This window comes from Amblyomma maculatum, chromosome 8 (assembly GCF_055883805.1).
Source record: "Amblyomma maculatum isolate TAMU_Amacu chromosome 8, ASM5588380v1, whole genome shotgun sequence".
NCBI lineage: Eukaryota > Metazoa > Arthropoda > Arachnida > Ixodida > Ixodidae > Amblyomma > Amblyomma maculatum.
This window is the reverse complement of record NC_139351.1, coordinates 19226664-19247055: the sequence shown is the minus strand read 5'-3', so window position 1 is coordinate 19247055 and position 20392 is coordinate 19226664. Positions and strand designations below refer to the sequence as shown.

Genomic DNA, 20392 nt, shown 5'->3' with positions numbered 1-20392 from the left:
CAAGCATTGTGGTCCCTTCACGGCCATGGACCAGACGGAAAGGTGTCATGTTCGTTGTTTCCTGGACCGCTGTATTGAATGCAAAGGTAACGTACGGGAGCACTTCATCCCACGTTTTGTGCTCTACGTCGACGTACATTGAGAGCATGTCAGCGAGTGTTTTGTTCAAGCGTTCGGTCAAGGCGTTCGTTTGAGGATGGTAAGGTGTTGCCTTCCTGTGTTCAGTATGACTGTGAATTAAAATCTGCTGCAGCAACTCAAAATCTGCAGTAATCAAAATCTCCGGTGCGCCATGGCGCAGGACAATGCAATTGATGAAAAACTTTGCAACCTCTAAGGCAGTACCGTTGGGTAGAGCGGAGGTTTCCGCGTATCGTGTAAGGTAATCCGTGGCAATAATGACCCACCGGTTACCGGAGTGTGAAAGGGGAAATGGTCCCAGCATGTCCATGCCAATCTCCTGGAAAGGCCTCGATGGTGGGTCTATTGGCTTCAAGAGTCCGGTGGGCTTAGTCGGTGGCACTTTACGACGCTGACAGTTGCGACACGTTTTCACATAGTGTGAAACATCTGAGTGAAGTCGAGGCCAGTAGTACTTTTCTTTGAGCCTTGCAAGCGTGCGGGTGACTCCCAAATGTCCAGAGGTTGGTTCATCGTGGCAAGCTTGTAAGATTTCATCACGTAGACGCATAGGTACAACAATCAGGCACGGCGTTTGGCTGGCGGAAAAGTTTTTCTTCATGAGGACACCATTGCGCACACATAACGATGACAGAGCACGCTTGAAAGCTCTCGGAGCGGTTGTACATGCACCGTTTAGATAGTCCATGATGTGACGAAGTTCGGGATCTGCAGATTGTCTTTCAGCGAGGCACTCTGTGCTGATGGCATTTAGCAGTATGGCCTCATCAGGAATTTCATCTGCGGGGGGACCTACAGGGGCGCGTGAGAGGCAGTCTGCGTCCGAATGCTGACGGCCAGATTTGTACGTGACAGTTATGTCGAATTCCTGTAATCGTAGACTCCATCTTACAAGACGGGTTGAAGGGTCCTTTAGGGTTGCAAGCCAGCATAGGGCATGGTGGTCAGTTACTAACTTGAATGGTTTCCCGTAAAGGTATGGCCGGAACTTCGACGTCGCCCACACAATGGCTAGACATTCTTTCTCTGTTGCGGAATAATTCGATTCCGCTTTAGATAGACAGCGACTGGCGTAAGCGATTACACGTTCTTGGCCGCCCTGGATTTGAACTAGAACGGCGCCCAGGCCTATGTTGCTTGCATCGGTGTGAAGCTCCGTGTCGGCGTTTTCGTCGAAGTGAGCCAATATGGGAGGTGTTTGTAGGCGGCGTTGAAGCTCTTTGAATGCTTGTTCCTGTGGTGCGTCCCAAGTGAAAGGCGTGTCTGTCTTTGTCAGACGTGTTAGGGGTTCGGCGAGTCGAGCGAAATCTTTGACGTAGCGCCGGTAGTAGGCACATAAGCCAAGAAATCGTCGAACAGCTTTCTGGTCTTTGGGCGGAGGGAAGTTGGCAATAGCTGTCGTTTTCTCTGGATCCGGCAGGACACCAGCGTGGCTTACGACGTGCCCCAAGAACTTGAGCTCCGTATAAGCAAAATGACATTTCTCGGTCTTGAACGTAAGGCCAGAGGATGTTATGGCTTGCAAAACAGTTTCAAGGCGCCGAAGGTGCTCCTCAAACGTTGGAGTGAAGACCACAACGTCGTCAAGGTAAACGAGACATGTTTGCCACTTGAGATCTGCAAGTACGGTGTCCATAAGCCGTTGGAAAGTAGCCGGAGCAGAGCAGAGACCAAAGGGCATAGCCTTGAACTCGTAGAGCCCATCCGGAGTAATAAACGCCGTTTTCTCGCGGTCCCTCTCATCTACCTCTATTTGCCAGTATCCGGATTTCAAGTCCATTGAAGAGAAATATTTCGCGGAGCAGAGACGATCCAGAGCATCGTCGATGCGTGGCAGGGGATAGACGTCTTTCTTTGTAACTTTGTTTACCGGCGGTAATCCACACAAAACCTCAGCGTACCATCCTTTTTCTTCACAAGAACGACAGGTGCAGCCCATGGACTCCGCGAGGGCTGGATGACATCGTCGCGAAGCATCTCTTTCACTTGGCGGGTGATAGCGGCGCGTTCAGTCGGAGACACTCGGTAAGGTGAATGTCTGAGAGGTGGCACGGTATCATCCGTAATAATGCGATGCTTGGCGAGATCGGTTCTGCCAACACGTGAAGAGTTGTAGAAGGTCGCCCGATAGCGCTGGAGGAGCTGGTTCACTTGGCGATGCTGCAGTTGAGAAAGCGCAGGATTAATGTCGAAGTGTAAATCGGTGGTAGGCCTCTCCATTTCGGTCAATGACAGCGTCGCAAGTCCAGAGGCTTTTCGAACATGCGTGATACCGCAAATATGGGCCACTACAGTTCCAGTGCTTAAATGCTGGCGCTCACCGCCAAAATTTGAGAGTAGGACGTCTGCTTTGCCGTCTTCGAGGCGAACGACTCCTCTGGCTACAGCAAGATTGCGTTCGAAAGGTAAGATCTGTTTACTCTCCACGACACCTTCAAAGTTTCGCAGTGTATTCGCAGCCACAGACGTCATCACGCTGGAACGGGGCGGAATAGTGACGTGATCATCAAAGATGTGCAGTGCTGTCAGTCGCTCTGAAGCACTGTGTATTGCGTTCTCAGTCGATAAGGTCACTGACTTAGTCTGCAGGTCGATAACGGCTCCATTCTCTGCTAAGAAATCCATGTCAAGGATGACGTCGCGGGAACACTGGACAAGTACGACGAAGGTTGCTAAGTACGTTTCTTCTTGCACAGCTACCCTAGAAGTGCAGGTACCGGTCGGCGTTATCAAGTGGCCTCCGGCGGTACGGATTTGTGGGCCTGTCCAGGGTGTAGTCACCTTTTTCAGAGTGGCGGCGAAAGGCCCACTCATCACAGAATAATCGGCGCCGGTATCCACAAGCGCTGTCACGTCGGTTCCGTCCACTGAAATGTGCAGGTCGGCGGTCACGGCTGCGGTGTGGTACTAGCTGATTTCGTGTCGTCGGAGAACTGGAGCGCCGAGGCAGCGGATCATTGTGGGGCGCGTCGTGTCGTCGTGAAACGGAGTGGCCTTCCGGTTGCAGTGGTGGAGGAGCTTGAGAATTTCGTCGATGAGCAACCTTCCCTCCAAAGGTTGCCGCGTCTAGTTTTCCCGATGGGGGCTAGGGGAGCGGACCCGCGTCAGGCCGGCATTACCACGTGTCTGCGAGGAGTATTGGCGCGGTGAAGGCGACCGCGAGTAGTCATAGGGCGTTCCGGATGATTCAGCCAAGTACGCGTCAATGGCAGGGGGTCGTTCACCACGCTGCGGCTTTCGCGCGTCGGTGCTAAATCCCGGCAGACCCATTCGTCGGTAATAGCAATCACGAAACAGGTGACCAGCTTCGCCACATTGGAAGCACAGCGGGCGATTATCGCGAGTGCGCCAGACGTCGCTTTTGCGTAGACGCACCTGAGAAATTCGAGCGGGAGGTGCTTGACGAGCGTATGCAGGGGCTGCTTGGTGCTGACTGAGAGGTGGATGCTGACTGGGAGGTGGACAGGCACGACGAGTGACTGCGGCGTAGGTCATGGCGTGCTGTGGTGGCATTGTCGGGAGTGGCTCGGGTGGGTTGAGTGCCTGGTTGACCTCTTCCCGAACCATCTGAGAAAGGCTGTATACTTGAGGGGGTGCTGCCGTCGAAAATAGTTTTTGCAGCTCCTCGCGTACGATGGCCCGTATAGTCTCACGGAGCACGTCAGTGCTACCAGTGTCCGCGATGGCGGCAGCAATAGAGATGGACGGCCGCTCGTAGTGCTTAGATCGCGTCTCTAGAGCCCTTTCAATGGTAGTGGCCTCGGATACAAATTCCCCGATGATCTTGGGGGGACATCGCACTAATCCAACGAAGATCTGTTCCTTAATTCCCATCATGAGATAGCGAAGTTTTTTTTCTTCGGACATGTTTGGATCAGCGCGACAGAATAGCCTCGTCATGTCCTCTAAGTAAACGAGGACGCTCTCGTTAGGGAGCTGAACTCTCGTCTGTAGGAGCAGCTCGGCGCGTTCTTTCCGAAAAACGGTGGTGAAAGCTTGCAGGAACTGGTCCTTGAAAGAACTCCACATTGTGATAGTAGTCTCATGATTTTCAAACCATGTACGAGCTGCACCGTCGAGCGAAAAAAAATACATGTTGCAGTTTCCGGTCGTCGCCCCAGCGATTGTACTGGGCTACTCACTCAAATTTATCTAGCCAGTCTTCCGGGTCGTCGCCGGGAAAGGCTTGGAAGATGGGTATCTCCCGCGGCTGCTGCAACACGAAGGAGGGGGAAGTGGTGTCTACATGCGTCATTACGTTTGGTTGTGTTGTCTCCGAAGGTGGTGCTGGAGAAGATGGTGGCGGCCTCGCAGTACGAGAAAATTGTAGAGGCGCGAATTCAGGATCAAGCCCTCGAAGCCGTCGGCTACTCTGATGGGTAGGCGTAATCTCGATGGTAGGAGATCCTTGAGGGCTCGAGTCTCGGCTGGTTGGAGGTGTTCGGAGCATGGGTTGCGTTACCCCGCACCTCCACCAGATGTCACGGTGTGAAGCCTCTGATCAGAAGTCACCGCGGGACACAGGAGTAACAGAAGTCACAGTTCGGCAGGAAACTAGCAGGCCCGCTTCGACAGAATAACTTCAGTTTCTTCGCCTCGAGGAGACGAACGTCGGTTTCTTCGCCTCGAGGAGGCACACGCTCGCGATCAGCGCAAAGGGAAGATAAAGAATGCAGCGTGTCAATATTGCCACTACGAAATGAAACATGAAAATGGATCTATCTGCTGAAGAGAGAAGCACAACTTATGCCCGAGAGATAGAAGACCTATTTTTGAACACCGCTGAATGGGAAATTTTCACATGTGAGCACAATATGTTCCGCGCCACAGCGCCAGCGTGTGTGAGCTTTGTGAGCACCTCTGGCCGACTCGCCTCTAAATCGCAGGTCATAGATACATTGCCGTTTATGTAGCGCAATAAATGGAAACATCCAGATAACGGATGTGAATCGCATAAAGATTCTAATTCGGAAGTACTTCCGGGGTGTACGGAACTACGTGGAGGTCCCTGGTGTTTCATGGGCATGTCATCAGCCCTTTGAACAGTGGGTCCTCACTTCTGGCGTCTCTTCGCGCCGAGTTTTCATTTATCGTTTTCCTCACGCAGTCTTTTCGTTTTCTGTCTGGCTCTCTTTTCAAAAGAAATCAAAATTTTGGCCGTAAACAGCAAACCTGTCTACTTTATTGTCTATATATGCATTGTGGCGCCTCACGGTGGTGGCTCTTTGTGGTTAGAGTGATTAACTGTTGAGTAGGGCAACCTCGGTTAGATTCCAGCCGTGGCTGCAGAGTTTCAATGGATGCGTAACGTAAGGCGCCAAAGTTTTGTTTCATGTCAGTTCGCGTTAACAAACTGCAAGCCGTAAATCTTATACAAAGCCACGGCCTCCCATGTAGCCGATTCGTAGGTATGCAGAGTTTCTGGGCTCTAGTATTGCTACCCTCGACTTACTAATCGTGCTGAGGATACGGATTTATGTAGAGCAAACAATTTTGACTCCATTCAGGTCGATTACTATGGTGGCAAGGCATTTCCATTACATCTGGGAACACTTCTGCTTAACTCGTCTGCCCTGAGAAGCACATTGCAGACCATATGTACCTGCATATACTGTGGCTGAATCATTTCCAAGTTGGAACCGTTCTTAAAATTCTGCTGACTGTGTGCCAGCCTATATAATGATGTCTTACACAAGAAACCGTAGAAATCCTGGTAACTTTCCTTTATATTATGAACATTTGATCCTGCAGTTTAGAATGTGTGCTGTTGTTGAAAGCGGTTAAAGCTAACTTGGCTTCTGTGGTTCAGCATTTTATTGGACTTCAGTTTCCAAATACATTTTTATTTATATTTTTCTCTTTCTCTCTTCCGAATAATTCAATGAAGCACTTTTTGGTTACATGAAATTTCATACCGTTACAATAGCTATCAATAAATATAATTGCTTTTTATTTCATTTACATCAGCGTTCTTTCCTGTGTGTTCTTAGAGTGTAGCCACCAACAAACATTTAGATTGAGCGGCGTTGGCTACTCTAGCTTAAAATGCAGGCACGGTAAACACGAAGTGCTGAGGAGGATGAAAGTAAGGCGATAGAAACGAGGAGGGGAGGAGGAGGAAATAAAAGTATGAGAGTACCGTGGATGGATAGAAGTACCGTGAAGTAAGTGGAAGAAAGCGGAAGATCAGGGTATGATGAGAGTATCTCAAGATGTGACAAAATAAACAAGGATAGGACGAGAGATGTGGAACTTGCAATGCTTCATCTGCGACGGCAGCTCCTGCAAAACGCTTCTGCCGAACAGAGGCTTGAATCCGCGCTTTCAGGCTCTGCGTCCCGTATGCATACACCTATCGTTCCAATACCACAGCATATGCGCTAACAAAAGAGACAATGTTTTTTCCAAAAACACTTTCAGGCTTGCGTTCGGGTACTGTCTTCGCTACTCATCTATTGCTCTTAATACAGTGGAGAACAATATGGATAGGAATTTCAATGAGCAAATATCCGTTCCGCATTAAAGCTCGACCTCTATTACACGGAATAAAAGCGGTTTGAACTACGCTGGTAGGTTTAAGATGAAAATCAAATTACTGTGACCATGTATCTCGAGGTCGAAAGATAACACTTCTTCTAAGGAGGTGCGGACGCTACATATAGCGTCCCGCAGTAATCCAGCAGAAAGGTCTCTGTCCTGAAAATTTTCATCTCGCAGCGCTCGTTTTATTCGCGACCAGAACGGCCAGCGGTCGCCTGCCCCTCCAGTCCGTCCTGCCCTGGCAGTGAGCGGTGGTAGAGGCGCAAGGCGTGCTTGACGCTCTGCACCAGCGGGAAGTGCCTCTCGGAGCACACGCCCCGGATGTCGTCCTTCTCCACCTGAACCAGCATCACGCACAGGTCCGGGTACTTGCGCAGCGCCAGCCGCACCTACGTCACCATGCAGCAGATAAATGCCAAGATGGTCATTGGGCAAACCAAAAGTAGGGTATTATTTTTGCATAAACGCAACTGCACTCACAAACATGTGAATTTGCCGGTCGTCGGGCTCGAGAACAACGTCTATACGCATCTTGAGCCCATGGCCAAAGTTTACAAGGCGTTGAAAATTTGCTTTAGGTCTCAAGAATGCGGTACTGTAATTTGCGCATAAACTCAACCAAAATTACTCGCACACCTTTGTGTGATTGCTTCATATGCGAAATATCATGTGCAGCCGAACATTGCCAAGAAAGTTTGAAAACGCGTACACAATCTTGAAGATATGTAAAGAATTAAAACAATTCAATAGCCGCTAGATGCCGCTCTTACGAAGTTCTTATTGCGCTATTAAATAAACAAATTAGACGACCTGCAAAATATTTGCTGGTGTCTCTCATAGCCTGAGTCGCTTTGGGCCGTTAAACACTAAGAACCAAACCGAAATTCTTGTTTCTCCTTATATATGCATTGGGTCTCATCTCAGAGGAAACGTTTGAGGCGCATCATGACGAAACGAATGCATGGCTTAACTTGGGCCAGATATAGTAACTAAAATAGTAATAACATTACGTATACCGGGAATCTAAGTTACACTGAAAAACGCTTCAGGCATGTCGTGGCGTAGGTGTGTCGACGCGGGGCTGGTGGTACACTACTGAACTGATGAACAGGTTTATGCGGTCTGACACTGCTGCACATATCCATGATACGAAATGCTCCGACAGCTGGTAAGGATTTCTAGAATACCAATTGGACGTTTGCCTAGAGTAGGCGCAGGCATCTTGAGTGATATGATGGTGCTTGTAACATAATTCAACGTTAGCAAGCACTTTAGCCACAATGCTGACGTCAATGGCGATCATTTCGAAGGACAGAGCCTAAACAATGAAAGTGAGAACGATATAGAATTCTATTATGCTGATAAATAAAGCATGTGTTGGTTGCCCATACCACTGAAAGCACGATGTCATTCTTCACCAGGGATAACGGCTCCCTTCATTTCTTGGGAAGTGAATCGTTGTGTTGAAGGGGACATGCCATGTTCATCCAATATATTACCCTTTTGTAGTTTGCCAGATAATAATGGACCTTTTTATTCAATTTGTGATATTTTAGCGCCGTAGGCGCAATACTTATTTCAAAATAAGTGGCTGAGGTTGATACTGCGAAGCTCCTCCCACCGATAGCGGTCGCCATGTTAAAATGCTTGGTGTCGTCACAGAGCGACACCGGCCAACGCATCGTCTGCTGCTATGCCGGCGCCGATACTGTGCTATGTTCGTGCTTGCTAACATGGATAAATGCACTCAGCATATTTTTTAAAACGGAAGACAGACTGTAGCGAAGCGTTATTTTGTTCTTGCCAAGCCATCCACCTTCGGCGCGGCCGCCGCCATCGTCCGATAGCAGCCCTGACCTCACTGCCGTAAACAACGTCGCGAGGGCCATGCCTTCCGCGCGGGCCGTCCGGCGGATCCCTTGCGGCAGTGTAAGAAAACAATGTTACATTTTTTTTTGTAACAATAATAGGGTTTAGAAAAACGAATTTCGAAACATATGCTTCTTGGAAGTGCCGAACCACACAGTAGAAGTTTTTGCTCACAGCCGGTGCGTTTCCCGTGTTCTTGTATACGCTAGCTCCGCTGAAAGCGTCGCAGAAAATAATCATGTCATTTACTACTAAACAGGGCGGAGTAGAGTAAAGAACTTTCATGACCGAGTAGTCTATTTACTAAAACTTCTCGCTGATCTATTACGGAGTGCCGTCTGCTGTGGCTTCACTGCGAAATAATTTAGGCCTAGCGATGAATAGGGAGAAGCAGACAGCCAGGGCGCTGTCGTCCTTCGCGATCGCGGGAGTCGTTGCTGTAAGCTTGCGACATACGATGCTGTGAATCTAATGAGCTTGTAGTGGTGGTAAAATATTTATTGTGAGAACCAGGTTACATTACAAGGATTGAGGTGGTTACTGATCCCGACTGGTGTATGTCAGGCCGTCCCAGGCAGTGACCGCTTCAGCCCAGACAACCAGCATCTTTTGCGCTGCTGGGTCCGATCTGGAGACCGCGATCTCCCAACCCTCTTGGTCCGGAGGCCCCAATGGGGCAGTTGCTTGACATTTTCGCATAAAAACATTATGTTATTGAAGGTGGCTCTAGGTGCGCTACATATAGAGCAGGTGGGGTCATTCCGACCTAGGTATAGGACAACCAAGCTGGAGAGGGAAAGATTTTGGCTTGTAGCTGCCGCCAGATTATTTGACAGGGTTTTCAGAGAGAGGTATGAAGTGGGGGATATAAGAGTCGGTGTTCTCGGTAGTGAAGTGTTATGTCATGATAGGTGAGCAGTCTGTCGCGCATGCTTCCCCCCAGTCTTCGGTATGCCCCGCTCGGTTGACGTGCGCTCAAGCAGTTGAGTGGACTGCCTCTTTACCGGGGTTGCCTACATGACCTAATACCCAGACGATGTGAATGGGCCGGGGAGCTGTGGAGCCAGAAGTTAAGGTTTGATGGGCGACTGGGTGTATTTTCCCTCTTGAAAAATTTTGAATGGCTGGTTTGGAATCGCTGAAAATGTGTGTGGCAGTGGGAGAAGAGATGACCAGCGTTATGGCTGCCTCTTCGGCTTCTGTCGACGTTTTTTATTTGACAGAGGCAAAAACTGTGTGATTGAAGTTATAAGAAATCACAATGATGACATATGCCATGGGGTATTTGTATTCCACCGCATCTACGTAGGCCGCTTCGGTGTCAGTCGCGTGTACTTTGTGTAACGCCTTGGCTCGAGCTTCTCGTCGTGCCTTGTGGTGAGCAGGGTGCAGATGTTTAGGTTGGGGTTGTGCGGTAAGGTTGTCCCGGATGTGTCGAGGGACTAGGTGGCTGTTTTCAGTGGGTGAACCAATTGGTTGGAGTTTCAGCGCGGCGAGGATAAGCCTGCCCGTCTCTGTGGAGGAAAGTCTGTTGATCTGGGCAGTACGATGAGCTTCCACTAGTTCTTGGATTGTGTTGTGTACTCCCATGTTTAGGAGGCGTATGGTAAGAGCATGTTTTAAGAGGTAAAGTGCGGTTTTGTATGCCTGACGGATGAGTGCGCCCACTTTCTCTGTTTCTGCCTTTGTAAGATAGAGATACGGGAGTGAATAGACCATTTGGCTGATGACGAATGCCTGTACAAGGTGCCGGAGATCGTGCTCTCGCATGCCTCAGTGCCTATTCGCTATTCGTTTGATGAGTGATAATTTGATAGGTGGTGATAGTCAGTTTCAAGAAAGTTTCTGTGTGGAGTTAATTGTTTTGCAAGAACATTCCCGGAACTCGAAGTTTGCTAACCTCGTGTACTTGGAGCCCATCTCTGGTGATGTGTATGAAACCATGTTTTTGCTTGGTAAGGTGGTGGTTTGGGTGGAGCAACAGGAGTTCGGATTTGGTGTGGGAGCACGCTAGGCCGATGCATGCTGCGTGCGTTGCCACTACGTCCGCTCCTGCTTGGAGTGTCCTCTGTTTCCTACATTTCCCGTGGTTGCCCATAGGGTAATATAATCCGCATAGTGGGTGTGAGAGAGGTTTGGGATTTGTGTTAGTTTGTGAGCAATCGGGATGAAGGTCATGTTAAATAGTAGGGAGGAGAGGACTGAACCCTGCGGTGTTCCGCGTTTGCTTAGGCAGAAGGTGGGGGATTCTATAGGACCGAGTGAGTTCCGCGTTGTGGTCGCAGATAAAGGATACAATATATTGGAGAGGGCGTCAGGGATTGAGTCATGTTGTATATTATCAAATGCTTTGGTGAGGTCCAGAGCCAGTAAGGCTCTCGTGCGGTTTCGATGCTGCGGATGTAGAATTTCTTCGGAAATTTGAAGCATGATGTCGTGTGTGGATAAGTGGCTCCTGAATCCCAGCATCGTGTGTGGAAAGAGATTGCGATTATGCACGTGGTTGTGTAATCTGTTAAGGATTACATGCTCGAAAAGGTTGACCATGCATAATGTGAGAGAGATTGGTCGGAGGTGGGTTATGTATTTCTCCGGCGACTGGTTTGTAGCTTGCTGTCACAGAATGGGCGGCATCCATTAATTTGCCCTTGTTGCATTTATACACACGCGGAATTGTTGTTATGTAAACCCCATATGTTCACGGGACCTGTATATGTGACCATCGGTCGGGCGTGCAAAAACGCGTACGTGCACGTTGCCTCGAAACAGTATAGCTTTCCCTGTGTTAGCTACAACTCTCTCCGTGCTCCAGCAGATGAGTACGTGCTGCCTGTGTTGTACGTTCTCCACTCAAAGTCACCCCTACTGTATCCAAAGTATAGAGCTTCTTTTGTATATCCGTATATTCTTTTTTTCCCTGAAAATGTGACCCCCAGAAGAACCGAAGTTGAGGGCGTACGTGACTGTTATTTTTGTTGTGCGTTATTTTTTTCAAACCTAAGATGGCGGCCATGGAGTGCGAAAGTGTGGTGTGCATACGTGCGCCTTCCTCTGTGAGTGAACTACTTTGTGCGCTTTAAGTTTGTGTTTTGTTTCGGACTCCGACCCTACGCACAAGGCATCGTCGACAAGGGTCTAAAAAGGAGCCGCCGAGGCCTCAAGTCAGTCCGCCCAGTTCGCTCCCGAAGAAGGAAACCCGAGCTGCCGCGTGCTCCCGGGGGGTACCCGAGCGCCGCCGCCGGCACCGCATCCTCAGACCACGAGCTTCACCAGAAGGATCGTCGCCTTCGAGTGCCGCCCGTCAGCGCCGACCCAGTGATGGACTTCCGCCGCGTTCCCCGGTCAATTGTACGTTCGAATCTGCTCTGAACTTTCTTTCTCTTGCTGTTACTTGAATTGTTACTTCCATCCCGGAAAAGCATGACCCTGTATACTTAATTCGAAGTATTTAATTAGATTGTTTCTTCCCTCATGTCGTTGCCTTTTAGAATGTTAATTGCTGCTCTCTAAAATGTTTTGTGTATTCCTCGTTTTGAGCCTATAAACCTCTTCTTATTGTTGTTTCAAGTAAACGCGTCTTCGTCTCATTCTCCACGTTTGCTTACCGGCTACGCCGGGCATCGAACGACCACCCCCCTCTTTTGTCATGTCTCAGTGATGACCTCCGGTGATTACCGAGCATGTGACACCTGAACTTAAACGAAATGAGTAATTAATTGGAGAAGGTATTTACTTTTGCATAACAAGTCTTTCACGGGGTCAATTTTAGTGTCGTTTTCAAAAATAATATATCACTAATTTGCAGTTTATAACCAACACACACAAAAACAATTTCTCATATGCTTTACTCTGTTTTAAGGAGAGTTGACATTCTTCATACTAGCGTATAGAGTTTATTGACATTGGCTCCAAAAAGCACGCACTTTATCATCAGTTCGGCACTAAACTTTCCACGCCTACACACGACCAGCCAGATTTCCTGTGCAGTGAGAATTACTTTACAGTAATGGCACAGCGGGATACGTTCGGAGCTTTGCAGGCGTTGTCTAGTCGCAATGACACTAATTTGTCATTGCGACACAGACACGCGCAAGCTGCTGAAGACGTGGACAAAAAATATAGGGCAGATTTCAGTCACGTGTAAGACTGATGACAGCGATCTCGTTTGTGTTTGGCCGACTCAGTTATCTATGGTTATACTTCGATGCACGGGATTTCTACCTGTTGTCGATAGCTCCTCCTCCTCCCAAAATCAATGAACGCTCAGTCATCAGTGAGTAAAAGTGGGTATTTTTGTACCATCATTCAGTCGGGTTGAAGTTGGCCATGGACATTTACAACCGCTTCAGCCATGTCCCCCCCCCCCGCATAAAGCCTACGTGAGTTGCGACAACGCGCGCAAGACTGCAGTGGCGGTGGGCGGAACCATCAAGCACGCCACCGTCAAGTTCTGTTGAAACAAGTCAAACGACGGCGAGCTTGAGACGGAGAGCTCAACGCCTTCATCCTTCAAGAAAGTAAAGTGCGCCATCGTGGACCAAATCAGCATAACATCACGCGTACCAGCTCGACGCCATTGACCTTTTATTATACCACTCGATTACGTCATGTACCCAGAGGCGTCTGCGGTTGCATTAGTTGTCTGCTCGGAAGGGAGAGTCAGGCGTCCGTGAGTGACGTCACTGCTGCGACCACATGCGGCTATGCATGATCGCCGGAAAACTCACCGGCTTAAACAATATCGGTTTAAAAAATGGCAATGGCTTAACTCTGTTATAGTTAGCGAAAAGAGTGGAAGCTCTAGTTAAGCAAAGTTACACACTGTTTTTCCTAGTTCTGTGCCGAGCCGTTCACTCGCTAGGCCCGGCCTCTATGGCCACAGGGAGCGACTACTGAAGTAGCTGGCGCGCTTGCATAGTGCATGGGCGGAGGGGCGACGACTGCGAAAAAGCAACTGTGGCGGCGCATCACGGGGTTAGATACGTGCTTAGTGACGGGATCAAGGCAATGGTGGAGCCCGGCGCGGCTGTGGAGAGGCTCATGGTAAAACATCAGGTCTTTCTTCTGCATTAGAGTTTAAAATACATCTTTCCTGTCGTTCAAAGTTGCAGCTCAAAGAATAAGTACTTTAATCTTTAACAAATTACTAGACTGCGCTTAAGTCTGCTTAAGAGTGGAAATGGCGAAAGCTAATTTGTAGGACTTTTTCCTAACTGCATCGTTATTGTCATTTTCATCGTCAATATCGCTACAATAATTGTTGTAACTAAATGCATCCTTATTTTTATCACTACAACCATCAGTATCCTTATAACTATGCAGCATCATTATCACTAACTGCACCGTCATTGAGAGCGCTATCATCTCCATGTAAGACAAGGAGAATTGCGATCGGTTTCTCTCGGCTGATGATATGAAAGATAGTGTCTCGATTCCTGGTGGAGACTTTTTAGAGACTGTCGTCTTCAAATAACCCTCGTAGTGCCACTGCTACGATACGGAGATTCTAGGCCCGAGAGCTTAGTGCAGCTCTAACCGAGTGTAAAACCACCTCACCAAGCAGAAAAGACAGGTATTCACATGACTTAGTCTCCTGATAAAATGAATTGCTGCGCAACAAAGACACTAACAAGAAAAAAACATCACTGTTAGTGTCTTTGTTGCACCACTGTTCATTTTATCATGAACTAACTCGCCTCAGGCCGTTATGCTTGATTTCCTGCATTCCGCGTTTTTTATTCTGAACCACTGACCAATGTTGTGTACTTGGAACATTCTGAGCAGTAATTTACTCATTTATTCTAGAGGGCAGGTTTTTTTCTATAGCGTAGAACCTGTCACAATCTTGGAAACTAACCTGAAACTAATCTGAAGAAACGCTGATCTGCTGAGAGCCATACTGTCCGATCAGCAACAGCTGATCCCGAAGGCCCGCAGGATGGCAGAAGTTATCGGAATCCTCGACTGTGAGTGCCGCCCACGCCTTCCGGTCCCTCAGTAACTCTTACTTATATAAAATGCTTTCACTAGCACCATCTAACTAGGCCGTGCTGAGGCGAATACCAATAAGTTAAAATTTTACGTATGATCGGCTTTACTCCACTATCAGCATTCCCCAAGATGGTCCAAGTTTGTAAAAGGGGTCCTTACTCATTAGCATTCACCGAGACGTATTCGCAAGGCTACAAAGAACAGTACACAGCCCTGAATTAAATGTCGTAAATGACGGAGAGTTCTTCCCAGCAGGGGATTCGAACCTGGCACGAGTGCCTACGAGGAGCAGTTGCTGTATCATTTTTTTACCTGCAAGTGCCAAGCTTCCGCGGAAGGTGTATACCTTTTCTTCACTACATTATGCCTATGGTCGGATGCACACTTCACCTTCGGCGCTTTCAGCCATTTCATTAACTCGTTGGCGACTCCAGTAGATCGTGATAAATGCTCAATGGGGCTACCATGTGCGAGCAGTCGAAGTCAGACCGCTTTTCAGAGCAATAAACCGTTCAAGCTGCTGCGCCAGGTTCAAGACATGGAACGGAAAAATTATTCAATTCCAAAGTTTGTGCTGCATATAGAGATCCCATTTTGCATTCATATTAATGTTCTTGTGTGGCTCCTTATCAATCGTTAGTCACCTAATTCAAATTCAATAAATTATGGTGGTAGATAGGAAGAGTCTGCTCAGTTGGCTCATACCTATGCTTCTAAGGTAAGTAGATCTTGAGTGAGACACAGTTATATGATATGCAGCAGCCACATGGTCCGAGTGAACTTTAAACTACAATACTAACAGAAGGTCAGGATTGCGAGTGATAGGTATTAGCACCTCTTGCTTAATAATAATAGTTGTATAAGACTTTTATTCTGACAACAACTTACAGGCCGAGCATGTCAATGTTTTGCGCGACTAGTCGACGCTGTTATTTTCATTCAATGCGAAGGAAGTTTAGGTGACAATGTAAGGAAAAATATTGGAACTCGGCTGCTGAGCTGCCCGCTAGTGAAATGAGCATGCAGTGGGTTAGGTTTGTGTAGGAGGAGGGACAGTTGGGATTGGAGTGGTCGGTACTATACTGATAGAGGAAAGGGCAGGAGGAGGCAATCAGCACACACATTTGAGTGTGCCGAAGCAAGCCTCCGGTACTGTGAGTGACGGATGAGGGGGTAAGTAAAGGCATTTATCAAGCCGAAGTTGGATGATGGCCTCCTAAACCGTGCGCTGAAGGGCTTGAGCCAGTAGATAAACAGTGTGCGGTTAAGGGTCCCGCGGGCGAGTAGATATGGACCAACACAGTGCCGTCGCTCCCTGAATGCCCATGAACGCCCAAAGAGCCGCGAGCGGGGCTCCGTGGCCGCATGACGACGAGCGACATTGAGTTGTTGGGACAAACTGGAACCAAGGGGCGAGGAGAAGATTGTTGTCATCCGGTATGGGTAGAAAGAGCTACGAGTGGAGGCTAGAACGAAATGAATGCCCGCCTGAGCTAGTAACCGCTTACCTTAGCTAGACAATGAAGGCCGGGTAAGCTTGGAGTCCCGAGAAGTGTCAGTTAACAGAAGAAATCCAGAATGGAAGAGGTACATGCAAATTAGCATAGCGGTAGAAGCCGAGAAAAGAAGTTTTAGAACAGCCTTGTAGATGCCCATGATGGCGGTCTGAATGTGTTCAGTTGAGTGTGCGTGAATTACATGTGTGTCACAAGGCAAGGCAACTTGCATCGATTGAGTGGGCAACTGCTTAAGCATAAGCGTCGTGGGGATACGAGTGCCTGCTGGCCAAATGGCGAAAGAAGAGGCTTACCCAGTTACAGGTGACAAGAGCTCAGTGGAGGGCTTGTCTTCATGCGAACATTCTTATTAACTCAATAGTATCCTCCTCCATATCCTTCCCTAAATCAACGCTTCGGCGCTCGCGGTTGGCTGCCAACACCGTATGCCATCTTGATGAAAACCCTCAAAGAACCACGGAGATCAGCAGTCTCTCAAATATGCCGTTTTGTCGCAGAGCTCTACTTTTCTCATGATGTCTCCACTTTCAATGGAAGCAACGGCGTTGAGTGCTGCTTCATTGTAATTGATCAATAATAATAAGATGATGACGCCGATCAGAGTGAGTGAAAGAGTCGCTAACCTTTGCCGCGACGGTCTTCTCGGTGTCGTAGCCTACCCATGTCTTGCCACTACGCGCGTAGTAGCCGATGGCGGGCTCGATGTACTTCACCTCGTTCCAGTGCCTCTTGCAAATCTGAAAGCAAGAAGTTAAAGAGGCTATGGAACAGACTCAGGTTATAGACCTGCCTACAATATCTACCTATTTCTTTCAAAGCAATACTCAAGCAATCGTTGGCGAAATAAAACCACAAAAAATTTGTGGCACCGGGAACAGGGGCGCGTAAGCTCAGCCTTTAAATGCGACATGATAACTTTGATGGCTGCCGTCTGCGGCAGCATTCGTTCGTCCTCTTTCAAGCAGCACATGCACTCTCCTATTCGCTCTATTGGTGACTCTAATGCTTCAAACATACTTATTACCACAGAGCCATAAGCCACCAGAGTCTAAAAAAAAAAAAAAAACAAACCCGACACAGATATAAAGAACGTCTCTTCTTCCCAAAGGAGAGTGTGTCTGGCCGGGGATCTAATGGTACTTGAGAACTCGATCTCACTGTCACCCTCCCTGCTCAAAGGGGCGTCTCGAGTGGTTGTTCCTGTTAACTCGGACATCTTACGCGGACTCGTGACGTAATGCAATTCGCGGATCTGTAAGTGCTTGGCCATGTAGCCTGTCGACTATAACCTACCTAGAGGCATATTGGTGATTTTTCGCTCAGAACTCTGACAACCACAAAGACAGGAATTCCGAAGAACGTGAAGCTGATAACGGTATGTTCCTGAAATGGGATTCTCATCACGCTGAAGCAGACACTTTGGGTAAAATATAGCAATAGCGATAAACGGCCCATCGTCAAGAAAATGCAGCGTAGGCATTGGCAGGAGCTACCAACGTTGTGGTCTCCTTATATATGGCAGCAGAATCTTCCTGAAACCTTGCATTCCGAGGTAGAAATGCTATACTGCTATATAAGCAGGCGCGTTCGTGTAAATTGGGTTCAAGCGGGGCTGCATATCTGTGTTGGTTGGTCTTGCTCCTATTGTGGAAAATTACGACCGCATGCCAACTAGGAAGTGTGAGACATATTTAGGCGATTATCTAAGTGTATGTGCGCGAACGAAGATCCGTAAGGTGAGCAGGAAGAGAAAGCCAAAGCTACTAATTCTCTCGCGTCACACCCTCAAAAAGAGAGTTAAGTGAACAGGTTATTTACCTATGGCTGGTGGCTTCTGTCGCTCATAGCTAAAACAATGATTGCTGCTACTTCCATTAATAGCTTGTGCAGGGGCGCTTTGGCACCTGAATACACTTCTGATACGAAGAAAGCCATGTGTACACTTGCCTCTCCGTACGAGGTGTCCCTGATGTGCTTCGCGGCCGCCCCGAGTCCATGCTGTGCGACATCCCGCAGTTCGAACTGGTTTCCACCTAGAGTGAGCGTGAAGCACAGGTGAGACTTGGGCGACCGGGCTGCCAGCTGGGCGAGCTTGTCGATCTCATGACTCTGCGTGTGTCCAGGGAGAAGCAAGCGATGAAAGAATTAAGATGATGACCGACACAGAAAAATGAGGTGTCTAAAAGATGCCTTCAATTGCGCCCTGTGCGCATTTTCCCCTCGTGGACGGGTCGTTTCTGCTGTTTTTTCTGTTATCATACACTAAGCGTCCGAAATACTGCGTTTCATCAAAACAATGGCAGAAAGGAGAAAGTAGGAGCATCACTACTTAGTTCTCGGTGTACATCTGTGTTCTGAACATTGTCTTCTCGGTCCTATGTCATCTAATATTACTGTTGAAAAATAATTCGCGTGCACCTGGGGGACCAAATATTTGTTGCAAGTATGAAAGGCATCATAGCAAAAGGCTACAGAGGTAAACTGGCACCTAGTGGCTGGCTTCCTGCGGCCTGATACGTAGAGATCGTCAAAGCGATCGAACAACTGAGGTGAAATGGATGTTGTATCACAAGTGACGTCAAACCTAAGTAGAAAAGGAAGCCCTGCAAATGGCTTCTAGCCCGATGCATTCAACAGATATTATGCCTCTCGGAAGTGTTTATGCGCTAAAACTACAAGCAGGCACTACCGAAATAGGGTTGGAATAAGCGAGGAACTTCGACATGTGTTATGACACAATGCTTTAGAGAAGTGTAAAGCCGTAACATCAACCCCGATTGCTCGAGAGCCTACTAAAATGGTGTATATGCAGCAAGTTAGCCCGCATATATCCGAGCTCATTTGCGCCTGCACTGTTCGCATCTGCGGCGACGGTATAGTAGTGTACGGCTAGGAAATGCAATGTTGAGACACCCTATTTCTTTTTGTGCGAATTAATCCGGTCACGTTCCCAAATAACCTCCACAAGATATTCCTCGTATATCATTTGAGCAACTGTTACCATGATAACTGTTCACGAAGGCAGGCGTCTGAAAGTAGCGTTATGCTCCTACGCTCCGGTGTCAAGTTGCGATGAGAGCTGACAGGTATTCGGCGAAAACTCTTTTAACCGAGCGCCTCATTGGCTGACATCGGCCTTCGAACTTTCGCGTCCCTTTGAAAGAGGCGGTCACGTAGAAGAGGATAACGGAGCCATCCTGGTCTTTGAAGATAAGATGCAAGCAATCGCGGGCAATCATGAAGTTCGTAGGGTATCGAAGCATGGATTAGGCCTTTCGAATAAATATAAGTTACATTCGCGCTTTGCAGTGTAAACAAGACCGCTCACATCGGCTCGTACAGGATTGGCTGAAAATTTGCTGTTAAGCTAGCTTTGTAGACTTGTAAACAATTTTACAAACGAAAACTTTTACTTCTCGCTATATAAATTTTTCGCCGTGCGCGTGTTTGACCTTCAACCGAGGGGTAACCACGTGGATACTATGACTAGACTCAACCACCGCCGCCGAAACAGACATCGCCCTCGTTTCTGCCTAGTCATACAACAAACATGCGTCCCTCAAACGTAGCTTCGCTGGAGTCATGGAGCTCGCTCTGTCTATAATATAGCCTCCGCTGCTGCTGAAAAAAAAATGTAACCGAAGGGTCGCAGCATGACGCTGCAGGCGGCAGTGAACAGCGACATCTCCGACCGGCTCCGCGTAACCAATCGAACAGGCCGACGTGCACTCCTACTGACTTGCGTGCGTCTGCCCAGTCTACACGTGATAGAAACTGGTTCCGCGCGCGCGTGCTCTTTCTTGCTTGCTTGTGCTGTACGTGAGGCCGCTGTGAAACATTTTCTTGGTGTGCACTTCCGTGGCTTAGGAAATTGGTATTTTGCGCCTATCTCGTCAGTCATTTTATTTTTTCGTGAGGGAATAATCACGTCGTATACGATGTGAAAATTAAATGGATACCCTAAACGAGTCTGCGGCACGAATGTGTTTCGCTTTTTCGTGCCATCATACTGTGGACGCTTAGTTCGCCGTTGCTTGCCTCCTCCATGTTCGTGTACTGGTTGAATTTGTTTGTTACAGTTTGCTTTTTTCTTTCCGTAGTGATTTACTCGCTTTGGCTCCAGGCCCTGACCTAACGTCCCTGATTAGCTCTTCCCGTTTTCTGGTGGGAAATAAATGCGAAAACGCATTTTGTGATGTCGTTAAATAAAACTTGAAATTTCTCCAACCAACACTTTTATTTTATAAAACCCGATGTTTCGGAGCCGGCTCGGCTCCTTCTTCAGGGGTGCATGACGCGGGTCTGCGTGCAGCTATAAGTAAAGGAATGGTCGA

The 20392-nt window shown here is 48.2% G+C and overlaps 1 protein-coding gene across 1 annotated transcript; it reads right to left on the bottom strand.

The window, feature by feature from the left end:
• Positions 1-6690: 6690 nt before the first annotated feature.
• LOC146180659 (uncharacterized) lies at positions 6691-20105 on the bottom strand. The gene is made up of 4 exons (XM_084575617.1): positions 20097-20105; positions 18006-18167; positions 16682-16795; positions 6691-7070 (listed from the first exon to the last, which is right to left on the bottom strand). The coding sequence occupies exons 1-4, from the start codon at positions 20103-20105 to the stop codon at positions 6867-6869; spliced, it is 489 nt and encodes a 162-aa protein (XP_084431743.1). The 3' UTR covers positions 6691-6866.
• Between the last annotated feature and the right edge of the window lie 287 nt (positions 20106-20392).

Bases quoted from the DNA above. Each gene is read 5' to 3' on its own strand.
- LOC146180659 (XM_084575617.1), bottom strand. The intron at 16,796-18,005 runs GCAAGTGTACAC...TCTTGCTTTCAG, and splicing joins GGGACACCTCGTACGGAGAG to ATTTGCAAGAGGCACTGGAA. The intron at 7,071-16,681 runs GTTAGCGACTCT...ATGGTGACGTAG, and splicing joins AGAAGACCGTCGCGGCAAAG to GTGCGGCTGGCGCTGCGCAA.